The 13,571-nt window shown below is 47.3% G+C and overlaps 1 protein-coding gene across 1 annotated transcript in view; it reads right to left on the reverse strand.

The window, feature by feature from the left end:
- Nucleotides 1-6,024: 6,024 nt before the first annotated feature.
- The window catches only part of LOC138813775 (zinc finger protein 564-like), a 31,809-nt gene continuing 24,262 nt past the window's right edge, over nucleotides 6,025-13,571 (reverse strand). The window contains exons 5-6 of the mRNA XM_070002190.1: nucleotides 6,287-6,437; nucleotides 6,025-6,227 (exon numbers count right to left, since the gene is read on the reverse strand). Of these exons, the coding sequence (XP_069858291.1) occupies nucleotides 6,025-6,227; nucleotides 6,287-6,437 (354 nt within the window). The remainder of the gene's footprint in view (nucleotides 6,228-6,286; nucleotides 6,438-13,571) is intronic.

The following is a 13,571-nucleotide window of genomic DNA, read 5'->3' on the forward strand; positions in this document are numbered from 1 at the left end:
ATTAGAAGGTAATTTCTGTTTCATAGTGATTAGTTTTTTTGCAGAATTGAGGTTGAAACACAAGGCCTGGACACCTGTTATGCACTTTACCACGGAGTTGAGCGACATCCCCAATTCTGCATTGGATAGATTTCTTGTTGATAATTTTTTGAAGATGTCCCTAAACTTGCCAATGGAAACAGCTGTTGAATTTCTATTTCACTGATGCAAAAATATTGATTTTTTTTCTTTTTGGTTGGTCGTGGGGCTTGAACTCCGGGCCTAGGCCCTGTCCCTCAGCTCTTCAGCTCAAGGCTAGCGCTCTACCACTTGAGCCACAGCGCCACTTCCGGTTTTCTGGTGGTTTATTGGAGATAGGAGTCTCATGGACTTTCCTGCCCGGGCTGGCTTAGAACCATGATCCTCAGATCTCAGCCTCCTGAGTAGCTAGGATTATAGACGTGAGCCACTGGTGCCCCACTTGCAAAAATATTTTTAAAGAATAAAATTTTCTGTAAATTCTGGATGCAAAAGGAAAGTATTACTATGCTTAAGAATCAGGAGGAAGGGCTGGGAAGGTGGCTCAGTGGTACAGTGTTTGCCTTGCATGTGTGAGGCATGGGTTTGATTCCTCAGCACCACAATAGCAGAAAAAGCAGGAAGTGGTGCTGTGGCTCAAGTGGTAGAGCGCTAGCCTTGAGCTGAAGAGCTGAGGGTCAGCGCCCAGGCCCAGAGTTCAGGCCCCACAACCAACCAAAAAAAAAAAAAAAATCAGGAGGAAGGGCTGGGAAGGTGGCTTCATGGTAATGTGCTTGCCTAGCATGCATGAAGCCCTGGGTTTGATTCCTCAGTACCACATAAACAGAAAAAGCCAGAAGTGGTGCTGTGGCTCAAGTGGCAGAGCCCTAGCTTCAGCTGAAGAGTTCAGGGACAGCGCCCAGGCCCAGAGTTCAGGCCCCGTGACCAAAAATATAAAATAAAATAAAAAGGAAAGAAAGAAAGAAAGAAAGAAAGAGAAAGAAAGAAAGAAAGAAAGAGAGAGAGAGAGAGAGAGAAAGGAAGGAAGGAAGGAAGGAAGGAAGGAAGGAAGGAAGGAAGGAAGGAAGGAAGGAAGGAAGGAAGGAAGGAAAGAAAAGAAAGAAAAGAAAAAAAGAGGGGCTGGGAAGGTGGCTCAGTGGTAGAGCGCTTGCCTTGCAAGCCTGAGGCCCTGGGTTTGATTCCTCAGCACCACATAAGCAAAAAGAAAAAAAGCTGGAAGTGGCGCTGTGGCTCAAGTGGTAGAGCGCTAGCCTTGAGCTGAGGGACAGCGCCCAGGCCCAGAGTTCAGGCCCCATGACCGGACCCAAAAAAAAAAAAGAAAGGGAAAAAAAAGAAAAAAGAAACGGAAGGAAGGGCTGGGAATGTGGCCTAGTGGTAGACTGCTTAGCAAGCATGAATAAGGCCAAGGGTTCCATTCCTCAGCGCCACATACACAGAAAAAGTTGGAAGTGGTGCTGTGGCTCAAGTGGTAGAGTGCTAGCCTTGAGCACAAAGAGGCTCAGGGTCAGTGCCCAGGCCCTGAGTTCAAGCCCCAGGACTGGCAAAAAAATAAAAAAGGAAAGCCGGGTGCCAGTGGCTCATGCCTAAAATCCTAGCTACAAAGCTGAGATCTGAGGATAGCAGTGTGAAGCCAGTCTGGGTAGGAAAGTTCTGGAGACTATGTCCAATTAATCACAGAAAAATCCAGAAGTGGCTCTGTGGCTCAAGTGGTAGAGAGCTAACTTTGAGCAAAAAAGGAGCTCCGAGACAGCACCCAAGCCCAGAGTTCAAGCCCTAGTTCCAGCAACAAAAGAAAGTAGGGGGAGAGAAAAGGAAGAAAAAGAGAGGCAGAGACAGAGACAGAGAAAAAAAAGAAAGTTGGCGCTGGTGGCTCACACCTGTTAATTCTAGCTACCAGGAAACTGTGGGTCAAAGCCAGGCCAGGCAGGAAAGTCCATGAAACTTTTATCTATAATAAACCACCAAAAAACCAGAAGTGTTGCTATGACTCAAGTGGTAGAGCACTTGCCTTGAGCTGAAGAGCTGAGGGACAGCGCCCAGGCCCAGAGTTCAAGCCCTATGACAGACAAAAAAAAAAGAGAGAGCACAAGACCAAGTTCAAGTCCCAGTACTAGCATACACAAAAAAATTACTTTTCAAGCCGGGCGCTGGTGGCTCACGCCTGTAATCCTAGCTACTCAGGAGGCTGAGATCTGAGGATCGCGGTTCAAAACCAGCCCGGGCAGGAGAGACCATGAGACTCCTATCTCCAATAAACCACCCGAAAACCGGAAGTGGCGCTGTAGCTCAAGAGGTAGAGCGCTTGCCTTGAGCTGAAGAGCTGAGGGACAGCGCCCAGGCCCAGAGTTCAAGCCCCACGACCGACAAAAAAAAATTACTTTTCAATACTTCCTTCCTGTACTTCCCAGTTATGTAAGGTCTGTGGTCATTCTTATTACTATAAGCTCATAATAGCACTCTCTGGGGGTTGGGACCTGGGGTATTAAGGATCAGACTCAAGGCCTTGTGCCTATTAGGCAAGAACTCTACCACTGAGCTCCATCGTAACCCTTGCTACTTTGAGACAAGGTCTAGCTGTTTGTAGCTCATTCAGGCTGGCTGTAAACTTGCAGTCTTCCTGCCTCCACCCTCAATTGCTGTGACTATAAGTATAAGCTACTAAGCCTGGCCTACCACTACTCTGACTGCAGTGTAATAGAATAGCTAAGAAAGTTACAAACAAGATAGATGCCGGGTGCCTGTAATCCCAGCGATGTAAGGAGGCTAAGACAGGAGGATCACGAGGTCTGAGGTTGGCCTGGGCAACTTGGCAAGAACCTGCCTCCAAACAAAGTTAAAATGGGGCTAGGAATGTAGTTCAGTGGTCAAACACATGAGAGCTATATGCAAGGTCCTAGGATCAATGCCAGTATGAAAAAAATTACAGGGGCTGGGAAGGTGGCTCAGTGGTAGAGTGCTTGCCTTGCATGCATGAGGCCCTGAGTTTGATTCCTCAGCACCACATAAGCAAAAAGAAAAAAGCCTGAAGTGGCGCTGTGGCTCAAGTGGTAGAGCGCTAGCCTTGAGCTGAAGAGCTGAGGGACAGCGCCCAGGCCCAGAGTTCAGGCCCCACGACCAGACCCAAAAAAAAAAAAAAATTACAACATAAAAAATCCATTGTTGCAGGCCAGGAAGGTGGCTCAGTGGTAGAGCACTTGCCTTGCATGCATGAGGCCCTGGGTTCGATTCCTCAGCACCACATAAGCAGAAAAAGCCAGAAGTGGTGCTGCGGTTCAAGGGGTAGAGCGCTCGCCTTGAGCTGAAGAGCTGAGGGACAGCGCCCAGGCCCAGAGTTCAGCCCCCACAACTGGCAAAAAAAAAAAAGATTAACTTGACAGCCGGGCACTGGTGGCTCACACCTGTAATCCTAGTTACTCAGGAGGCTGAGATCTGAGGATTGCAGTTCAAAGCCACCCTGGGCAGGAAAGTCTGTGAGACTCTTTTTCGTTGCTGGTAGTGGTCATGGGGCCTGAACTCTGGGCCTAGGCGCTGTCCCTCAGCTCTTCTCTTGAGCCAAAGCGCCACTTCCAGCCTTTCCTGCTTATGTGGTGCTGAGGAATCAATCCAGGGCCTCATGCATGCAAGGCAAGCGCTCTACCACTGAGCCACCTTCCCAGCCCTGGACAATAATTATCTGAAATTTTAAAAATATCCAAAAAATAGCTCTGTGGGGCTGGGAAGATGGCTTAGTGATAAGAGTGCTTGTCTAGCATGCATGAAAAAAAAAAGGGGGGCTGGAAGTGGAGCAAAAGAAGCTGAAGGACAGCACCCAGGCTCAAGCCCTAAGTTCAAGCCCCAGAACCAGAACCAAAAAAAAAAAGAAAGAAAAAAGGCCATCTTAGAAAAAGCCAGGTGCAGTGGTGCATGCCTGTCACCCCTGCTACAGCAGGAAGTATCAAGAGGAGGCTCATGGAGTGACACCAGCTTGCAGGGAGACTGGTCTCAGAAATCAAATACACAAAAATGGCTACGTGGAAGTGGAGCTGTAGCTCAAGTAGTAGAGCGCTCGCCTTGAGCTGAAGAGCTGAGGGACAGCGCCCAGGCCCAGAGTTCAAGCCCCACGACCGACAAAAAAAAAAAAAAAAAAAAAATGGCTACGTGTCCCGACCCGCAGGACGTCAACGAAGGCGGTGAACCTAAGCGAGAAGGAATGAAGGGACAAGAGACATGAAGAATGACAGCAAGACAGGGATTCTGATCAAGCTGCAAATTTGTATTTTTCACACAGGGGTATTTATATGCTTGGAATAAGGAAGCTTTTTCATTGGCCATTAAGGAAGCTTTTTCATTGGCCGTAGCAGTGCTGCATGTTTGCAGGATGAGGGTCGTCGGATTCCTGAGAGTGGTTCTGTAAACTCAGCCTCAAGATGTTCCAGTGAGATAGTCAAGCCTATCATGTTGAGAGACTCCCTTTTGGCTCCCGACAGCTAGGGGAGTGGCTAGAGTACCTAGCAAGTACAAAAGCCCAAGTTCAGACTCTACTCAGGAGGCTGAGACCTGAGGATGATGGTTTGGGTTCACAGTAAGCTCAGGCAGGAAGAGATAGGAGAATCCTATCTCTAATTAACCACAAAACCCCAGAAGTGGAGCTGTGGCTGATGAGGTAGAGCACCAGCCTTATGCAGAAAAAACTCAAGGACAGTGGCCAGGACCTCAGTTCAATCCTAGGACTGGAGCACAAAAAGAAAGGAAGGAAGAAAGGAAGAAGGAAAGAAGGAAAGAAGGAAAGAAAGAAAGAAAGAAAGAAAGAAAGAAAGAAAGAAAGAAAGAAAGAAAGAAAGAAAGAAAGGAAGGAAGGAAGGAAGAAAGAAAGAAAGAAAAAGAAAGAAAGAAAGAGAAAGAAAGAAAGAAAGAAAGAGAAAGAAAGAAAGAAAGGAAAGAGAGAGAGAAAGGAAGGAAGGAAGGGAGAGAGAGAAAGAAGAAAATAAAGGAAAAAGAATGAACAACTGATAAGGCTAATGTTTATGAGTCTACACTTCTTTTTTTGGTAGGTCATGGGGCTTGAACTCTGTGCCTGGGCGCTGTCCCTCAGCTCTTCAGCTCAAGGCTAGTACTCTACTACTTGAGCCACAGCGCCACTTCCAGTTTTCTGGTGGTTTATTATAGATAAAAGTCTGATGGACTTTCCTGCCTGAGCTGGCTTTGAATCACAGCTTCCTGAGTGGCTAGGATTACAGGCGTGAGCCACCGACACCAGGCTACAACACTTTTTTGATGACATGAATTTTCTAGAACAACAAACATGGATGGATTTTCATAAGATTTCCCCATACTATCCACATCTGCAGGGGACATTTTGACGTGGGACCAAGTCGGACAGAGGGGGTGACGTGTCACACAAGGCTTCTTCTACCCAATGCCACGAAAGGCTGTACCACACTGCTCACATTCAGTAAGTTGCTCTCCAGTGAGTCTGTGGACAGCTGAAGGCTTGCCCACACTCTTCAGCCTGGGCGCTGTCCCTGAGCCTCTTTGTACTCAAAGAGAGCGCTCTACCACTTGAGCCACAGCACCACTTCTGCTTTTCTGGTGGTTCATTGGAGATAAGAGTCTCACAGGGACTTTCCTGCCTGGGCTGGCTTCGAACCTTGATCCTCAGATCTCAGCCTCCTGAGTAGCTAGGATGACAGGCGTGAGCCACCAGTGCCCAGCTATATCTGCATCTTTAATGTGTTGGCAACATGTTGGGCCCTCACTGAAGCTTTTCCCACACTGAAGCCTTCCCCACAGCCTGTGTCTCTGGTTTTTTCCACATTTGATATTCCCGGGGCTTCTCCCAGCCAAGAGACATTGTCCCAAGGGCCCTGGGACAAAGGAAGGCTTTGCCAGGCTGTGTGAGTTCCGTTCCTGCCCAGCGTGAGGTCGTCCATGTATTCGAATGGCACGGGAACATGTGAAGGCCTTTCCACACTGCTGACATTCATTGGGTTTCTCTCCGGTATGAGTTCTTGCGTGGATCTGGAAGGATCAGGAACAGCTGAAGGCCTTGTGACACTGCTGACACTCATGGGGCTTCTGTTCTGCGTGGGTCCGCTTGTGCATGGGCACAGAACTGGAGCAACTGAAGGCTTTCCCACACTGCTTACACGCGTACAGCTTCTCGCCCGTGTGCGTTCTCTCGTGGATCTGAAAGGTACTGGGACAATCAAAGGTTTTGCTGCACGCCCGTGTGCAAGATCATGTGTCTCCAGTAGCTTGGGGGAGAGATGAAGGTTTTGCCACACTCCTTCATCGTAAGGTTTCTCTCCGGTGTGAATCCGCTCGTGTTTTCTAAAAGAACTAGGAAAACTGGAGGCTTTGCCACATTTCCGACACTGATACGGTTTATCGCCAGCGTGGCTCCGTTCCTGACTTGGGAAGGCTGTGGGACAGCTGAGGGCCTTTCCACACTGCGGGCACTGGTAGGGTTTTTCTCCCGTGGAACGTCTGGGAATACCTGGCCGCTTTGCCACACTGCTTACCTTCACAGCGTTTCTCTCCTGAGTGGGTTCTTTCGTGGTTTCGAAAGGCGCTGCGCTGGTGGAAGGTTCTCCGCATTCCCTGCACTGACAGGGCTTTCTCCAGGTGATTCTCATATGACCTCGGAAGGTGGTGCGGTCAATGAAGGCCTTCCCACACTCGTGACACGCGCAGGGCTTCTCTCCCATGTGGTTTGCGGATCTGGAAGGAGCTAGGCCAGCGGAAGGCTTTCCCCACTCCTGGCACTGATAGGGTTTCTCTCCCGTGGGAGTCCTTCCGTGGATCTGACGTGAGCTTCAGAAGCTGAAGGTTTTCCCACAGTCCTGACCCTCGCAGGCCTTCCCTCCATACTGGCGGCCCTGCCGGCTTTCCGCAGTGTGAAACTTGCTGTGTCTTTTCAGTGATGAAGGACACGTGCGGGTTTCCCACACACACACACACACGCTGCATTCATAGGGCTTTGCTGCACGCAGTTTTCTTGCTGGCTGGGCGACCTGCAGGCTGGCTAGGTTCTCTGTGTGGATGAGCTTTCCTTTCCCTGAGTCTCTCTTCTACAGGAACGCTTGTAAAAAAAAAAAAATTAGTAAGCAGCACATGATTAGTGGATTTTTATTAATTTTTACACTAACTAGTGGTTTAAGATTTTTAAATGAGGGCTGGGAAGGTGGCTCGGTGGTAGAGCGCTTGCCTTGCATGCCTGAGGCCCTGGGTTCGATTCCTCAGCACCACATAAGAAAAAAGAAAAAAGCCGTAAGTGGCGCTGTGGCTCAAGTGGTAGAGCGCTAGCCTTGAGCGGAAGAGCGGAGGGACAGCGCCCAGGCCCAGAGTTCAGGCCCCACGACCGGACCCAAAAAAAAAAAAAAACATTTCTAAATGATTAACAGCAGGAATGACTTTACTGTTTTCAAGGAAAAGATACTTAATGAAGAGTATGTAACCATAACTATTATTAAAATAATATGCAGTTTCTGCTTTCATTTTTTTTTGGGGGGGGGTCCGGTTGTGGGGACTGAACTCTGGGCCTGGCCACTGTCCCTCAGCTCTTCCACTCAAGGCTAGCACTCTACCACTTGAGCCACAGCACCACTTCCAGCTTTTTTTCTTTTTGCTTATGTGGTGCTGAGGAATCGAACCCAGGGCCTCAGGCATGCAAGGCAAGCGCTCTACCACTGAGCCACCTTCCCAGCCCCAGTTTTCATTTTTTTTTTTTTTTTTTTGCCAGTCCTGGGGCTTGAAGTCAGGGGCTGGGCACTGTCCCTGAGCTTCTTTTGCACAAAGCTATCTCTCTACTACTTGAACCACAACACCACTTCAGCTTTTCCTTGTTTTTTTAAAGGTGTTGGTTCTGAGGACTCAGCCTGAGCACTGTCTCTGAGTTCTTTTGCTCAAGGACAGTGCTCTACCACTTGAGCCACAGCTTTACTTCCAGATTTTGGGTATTTAATGAGAAAAATGTCTCACAGGCTTTCCTGCTCAAGCTGGTTTTAAACAGTGATCCTCAGATCTCAGCCTCCTGAGTAGCTAGGAGTACAGGAATGAGCCATCAATGCCCAGCATTATATAATTTCTTTATGCCCTTTCTTTGTGTATGTGGGGGGGGGGGGTGTGAGAGAGAGAGAGAGTACCAGTCCTGGGACTGGAACTTTGGACTTAAGGCTCTGTCCCTGAGCTTCTTTTTGCTCAAGGCTATCACTTGAACCACAGCTCTACTTCTACCTGGTTTTAGTAGTTTAGTGGAAATAAGAATCTCACAGATTTCATGCCTTGGTTGATTTTGAACCTCCATTCTTAGATCTCATGCTCCTGAGTAGCTAGAATTACAGACTTAAACAACCAATACTCAACTACTAAATAGCTCTATCATTTAAAAAATTCTTGGTGAAAATGTTCTAAGAATACAGGCTGGAGTTGTGGCTCAAGCAGTAAAGCAAGCATGAGGCCCTGTGTGCAAACTCCAATACACACACACACACACACACACACACACACACACACACACACACACACACACACACAATCTAAGAAGGGGCTGGGAAGGTGGCTTAATGGTAGAATGCTTGCCTTGAATGCATGAAGCCCTGGGCTCGATTCCTCAGCACCACATAAACAGAAAAAGCCAGAAGTGGTGTTGTGGCCCAAGTGGTAAAGCGCTAGCCTTGAGCACAGAGAAGCTCAGGCTCTGAGTTCAAGCCCCAGGAATGGCAGGAAAGAAAGAAAGAAAGAAAGAAAGAAAGAAAGAAAGAAAGAAAGAAAGAAAGAAAGAAAGAAAGAAAGAAAGAAAGAAAGAAAGAAAGAAAGAAAGAAAGAAAGAAAGGAAGGAAGGAAAGAAAGAAAGAAAGAAAGGAGGGAGGGAGGGAGGGAGAAAGAAAGGAGGGAGAGAGGGAGGGAGGGAGGGAGGGAAGGAGGGAGGGAGGGAGGGAAGGAGGGAGGGAGGGAGGGAGGGAGGGAAGGAGGGAGGGAGGGAGGGGGGGAGGGAAGGAGGGAAGGAAGAAAGAAAGAAAGAGAGAAAGAGAAAGAGAGAGAGAGGGAAGGGAAAGGAAGGGAAGGGGAGGGAAGGGAAGGGAAGGGAAGGGAAGGGAGCAAGCAAGCTAGGCAAGCACTCTACCACTAAGCTACATTCCCAGGCCAGCGCACTAGTTTTCTTCTTACCAATAGAAGCCAAGTTAGTGAAGTTTCCCGTATCACATCTCTGAAGAGTTTCCTCTGGCAAGCATGCAGCAGAACCCACTCCTCCTGGGTGAAGTTCACAGCCACATCCTCAAAGGCCACTGCATCCTGAAACATCCCGATACATTTGCATAACAGAAGACGGCTAGGCTGGGCGCTGGTGGCTCACGCCTGTCATCCTAGCTACTCAGGAGGCTGAGATCTGAGGATCGAGGTTAGAAGCCAACCAGGGCAGGAAAGTCCCTGTGAGACTCTTATCTCCAATGAACCACCAGAAAAGCAGAAGTGGCGCTGTGGCTCAAGTGGTAGAGCGCTAGCCTTGAGCTGAAGAGCTGAGGGACAGCGCCCAGGCCCAGAGTTCAGGCCCCACGACTGACCAAAAAAAAAAAAAAGAAGACGGCTAAGAATGACAGCCCAGAGCCAACCACTGGGAACTTTAATGGCTCTGTGGGAAGTACCGCCCTCAGAACTGTTTGTATAGCTTCACAGAAGGGAGGACGCACTGCCAAGGCTCAGCGTCTTGCACCGCTACTGTGAAACTGAGTCCTCTCTCAGTCCAAACCCCGCAGCCTAGAATCTGGTTCTAGAATAGGTAAATGATGGGAGGGAAGGCCTGATGGGGGACCAGTTGCTTTCAACCTGCAATGAGCCGGGACTGGAAGCATCTGATGAAAAACAAACAAAATGATTTGAGGGTCATAAGGCTGAAAATATGTTCTCATCTTTCTTTTCCCTCCCTTCCTTCCTTCCTTCCTTTCTTCCTTCCTTCCTTTCTCTTCCTTCCATCCTTTTTCTTTCTTCCTTCCTTCCTTCCTTCCTTTCTTTCTCTTTCTTTCTTTCTTTCTTTCTTTCTTTCTTTCTTTCTTTCTTTCTTTCTTTCTTTCTTTCTTCCTTCCTTCCTTTCTTCCTTCCTTCCTTTCCTTCTTTCTTTCTTTCTTTCTTTCTTTCTTTCTTTCTTTCTTTCTTTCTTTCTTTCTTTCTTTCTTCCTTCCTTCCTTCCTTCCTTCCTCTCTTTCTTTCTGGAGTTCTGATGGTAGTCATTTGGTCAATAATTTTTTTTTAATTTTTTAAATATCCCAAAAAAATAGCTCTATGGGGCTGGGAAGGTGGCTCAGTGGTAGAGCGCTTGCCTTGCATGCCTGAGGCCCTGGGTTCAATTCCTCAGCACCACATAAGCAAAATGAAAAAAGCCGGAAGTGGCGCTGTGGCTCAAGTGGTAGAGCGCTAGCCTTGAGCTGAAGAGCTGAGGGACAGCGCCCAGGCCCAGAGTTCAGGCCCCACGACCGGACCCTAAATAAATAAATAAATAAAATAAAATAAAGTGGTAGAGTGCTAGCCTTGAGCTGAAGAGCTGAGGGACAGTGCTCAAGCACAGAGTTCAGGCCCTACGACCAACAACAACAATAAAAAAGCCAGAAATGGCACTGTGGCTCAAGTGGTAGAGCACCAGCCTTGAGTAAAAGCAGCTCAGGGACAGTGCCCAGGCCCTGAGTTCAAGCCCCAGGACTGGAAGAAAAAAAATCATTCTATGATCTCCAAACACTGATGTGATTGATATCTTGGCCTTCCAAACCCCACATCTGTCCATACTCACAAATTAATACCACCACAAACACATGGAAATTATTTCTACATTTCTACTACAGTCAAATCTGATTACTCTCCAATGGCAAGAGGCACAGTATCTTGGAGCAATTCTATAAAGTTAAACAAATACTTTTTCTTTTTTGGTGCTAGTCCTGGGGCTTGAACTCAGGGCCTAGGCACTATCCCTGAGCTTTTGTGCTCAAGGCTAGTGCTTCACCATATTGGTCCAGAGCTCTACTTTCTGGATTTTTTTTTTTGGGGGGGTCTGGTCATGGGGCCTGAACTCTGGGCCTGGGCACTGTCCCTCAGCTCTTCAGCTCAAGGCTAGCCCTCTACCACTTGAGCCACAGCACCACTTCTGGCTTTTTTTCTTTTTGCTTATGTGGTGCTGAGGAGTCGAACCCAGGGCCTCAGGCATGCAAGGCAAGCGCTCTACCACTGAGCCACCTTCCCAGCCCCCAACTTTCTGGATTTTTTTTATGGTTAATTGGAGATAAGAGTCTCATGGACTTTCCTGCCTGGATAGGCTTTGAACCTTGATCCTCAGATCTCAGTCTCCTGAGTAGCTAGGATTACAGGCGTGAGCATCAGCGCCCAGCACAGTTCCATTTTAAGACCAACAGTTTGGCCATGCATCAAATTTACTACCAAGAAAGCTAGAAGTAGAGCTGTGATTCATGTAGTGAACCTCTAGCCTTGAGCATGAAAACTCAGGGGATACATATTCGCTCTCTGTCTCTGTCTCTGTCTCTGTCTCTGTCTCTCTCTTTCTCTCTCTCTCTCACACACACACACACACACACACACACACACACACACACACACGACTAACAATTCCCTTATCACAGAGCTTTCCTTCAGCTACAAGCTCAAATGTGTGTGAGATTTTAACATAAAACATAAATTTATACTCTTTCTTTTCTTGAGTGTGTGGCTTATTAATTCTTCTGTTATCATTACAACCATGATCACAGGAAGCCTATGGAAACTCAACTGGTAAACACATGCTAGACGAATTTTACACAGCCATTAGAAAGAATAAAATAATGTCATTTGCAGCTGGGAATGTGGCTTAGTGGTAGAGTACATGCCTAGCATGCATAAAGCCCTGGGTTTGATTCCTCAGTACCACATACACAGAAAAAGCCAGAAGTGGCATTGTAGCTCAAGTGGTAGAGTGTTGGCCTTGAGCAAAAGAAGCTCAGGAACAGTGCACAGGCCCTTAGTTCAAGTCCCTGGACTGGCAAAATTAATAATAATAATAATATTAATAATAATAATAATGTCATCTTCAGGGAAAATGGCTGGGACTAGAACAAATCATATTAAATGAGGTAAGCCAAGATCAAAGAGACAAATGATACACATTCTCTCTGATATGTGGAAGTTAGACCTAAAACACATTGGGATGTGACAAATTACACAGGATTCTAGATCCTCTCAGTGAGACCAAAAGAGGATAGTCTTAGGAGAGAATCCCAAAGGTGCAATGCCTAAGTGCCTCTTCATATTTATATAAAATAATCTACATACTGGGCTGGGAAGGTGGCTCAGTGGTAGAGCGCTTGCCTTGCATGCATGAGGCCCTGGGTTCGATTCCTCAGCACCACATAAGCAAAAAGAAAAAAGCCAGAAGTGGCGCTGTGGCTCAAGTGGTAGAGCGCTAGCCTTGAGCTGAAGAGCTGAGGGACAGTGCCCAGGCCCAGAGTTCAGGCCTCACGACCGGACCCAAAAAAAAAAAAATAATAATCTACATACTGAAACAAACTTCCAAGATAGGGAAACAAAAGACTTTTTTTAAACGTTTCTTTTTTAGTTTTAGTTTTTGATGATTCTGTCTTCTTTACGTTATACATGGTACATTCACATGTATATCTTCAGGAGGGGAGGGGAGGGCACAGAACTTGAGGAATAAAGGGTGAACAAGTGCAGCAGTGGCACTCCCTGGACATTGATCAAAGTGAACTACACAACTCATAGGTGAAGACAGCAGGGAAGGGCTGGGAGAGGGACTGGGAACAGAAGACACTGGATGAAAGGAAATGTGCTGTCAGCCAGCTCATGTAAAAGTAACTCCTCTGTACATTACCTCTATAACAACTATAAAGTAACTTCAAAAACAGATAACCAGCCAGGTGCCAGTACTCACACCTGTAATCCTAGCTACTCAGGAGGCTGAGATCTGAGGATCACAGTTCAAAGCCAGCCTAGGCAGTCAAGTCCCTGAGACTCTTACCTCCAATAAACCACTAGAAAACCAGAAGTAGTGTTGTGGCTCAAGTGGCAGAGCACTTGCCTTGAGCTGAATAGCTGAGAGACAGTGCCCAGGACCAGAGTTCAAGCCCCATGACCGACAAAAAAAAGATAACCATCAAAAATAAAAATTTAGGGCTGGGAAGGTGGCTCAGTGGTAGAACGCTTGCCTTGCATGCCTGAGGCCCTGGGTTCGATTCCTCAGCACCACATAAGCAAAAAGAAAAAAGCCGGAAGTGGCGCTGTGGCTCAAGTAGTAGAGCGCTCGCCTTGAGCTGAAGAGCTGAGGGACAGCGCCCAGGCCCAGAGTTCAGGCCCCACGACCGGACCCAAAAAAAAAAAAAAAAAAAAGAAATCAAAAATAAAAATTTAAAAATGGAAAAAAGATTATTCATGGGGATGTAGTGGCTCAAGCTTATAATCCTAGCTATGCAAAAGGCTGAGCTCTGAAGATCACAGTAGTAAGCCACCCCAGCAGGCAAGTCTGTGACATGCTAATCACCAATTAGTCATCAAAGCGTGGAAAGTGGAGCTGGGGATGAGTAAGT

The sequence above is a fragment of the Dipodomys merriami genome, unplaced genomic scaffold (genome assembly GCF_024711535.1).
Source record: "Dipodomys merriami isolate MVZ:Mamm:240054 unplaced genomic scaffold, mDipMer1.0.p SCAF_6, whole genome shotgun sequence".
Lineage (NCBI taxonomy): Eukaryota > Metazoa > Chordata > Mammalia > Rodentia > Heteromyidae > Dipodomys > Dipodomys merriami.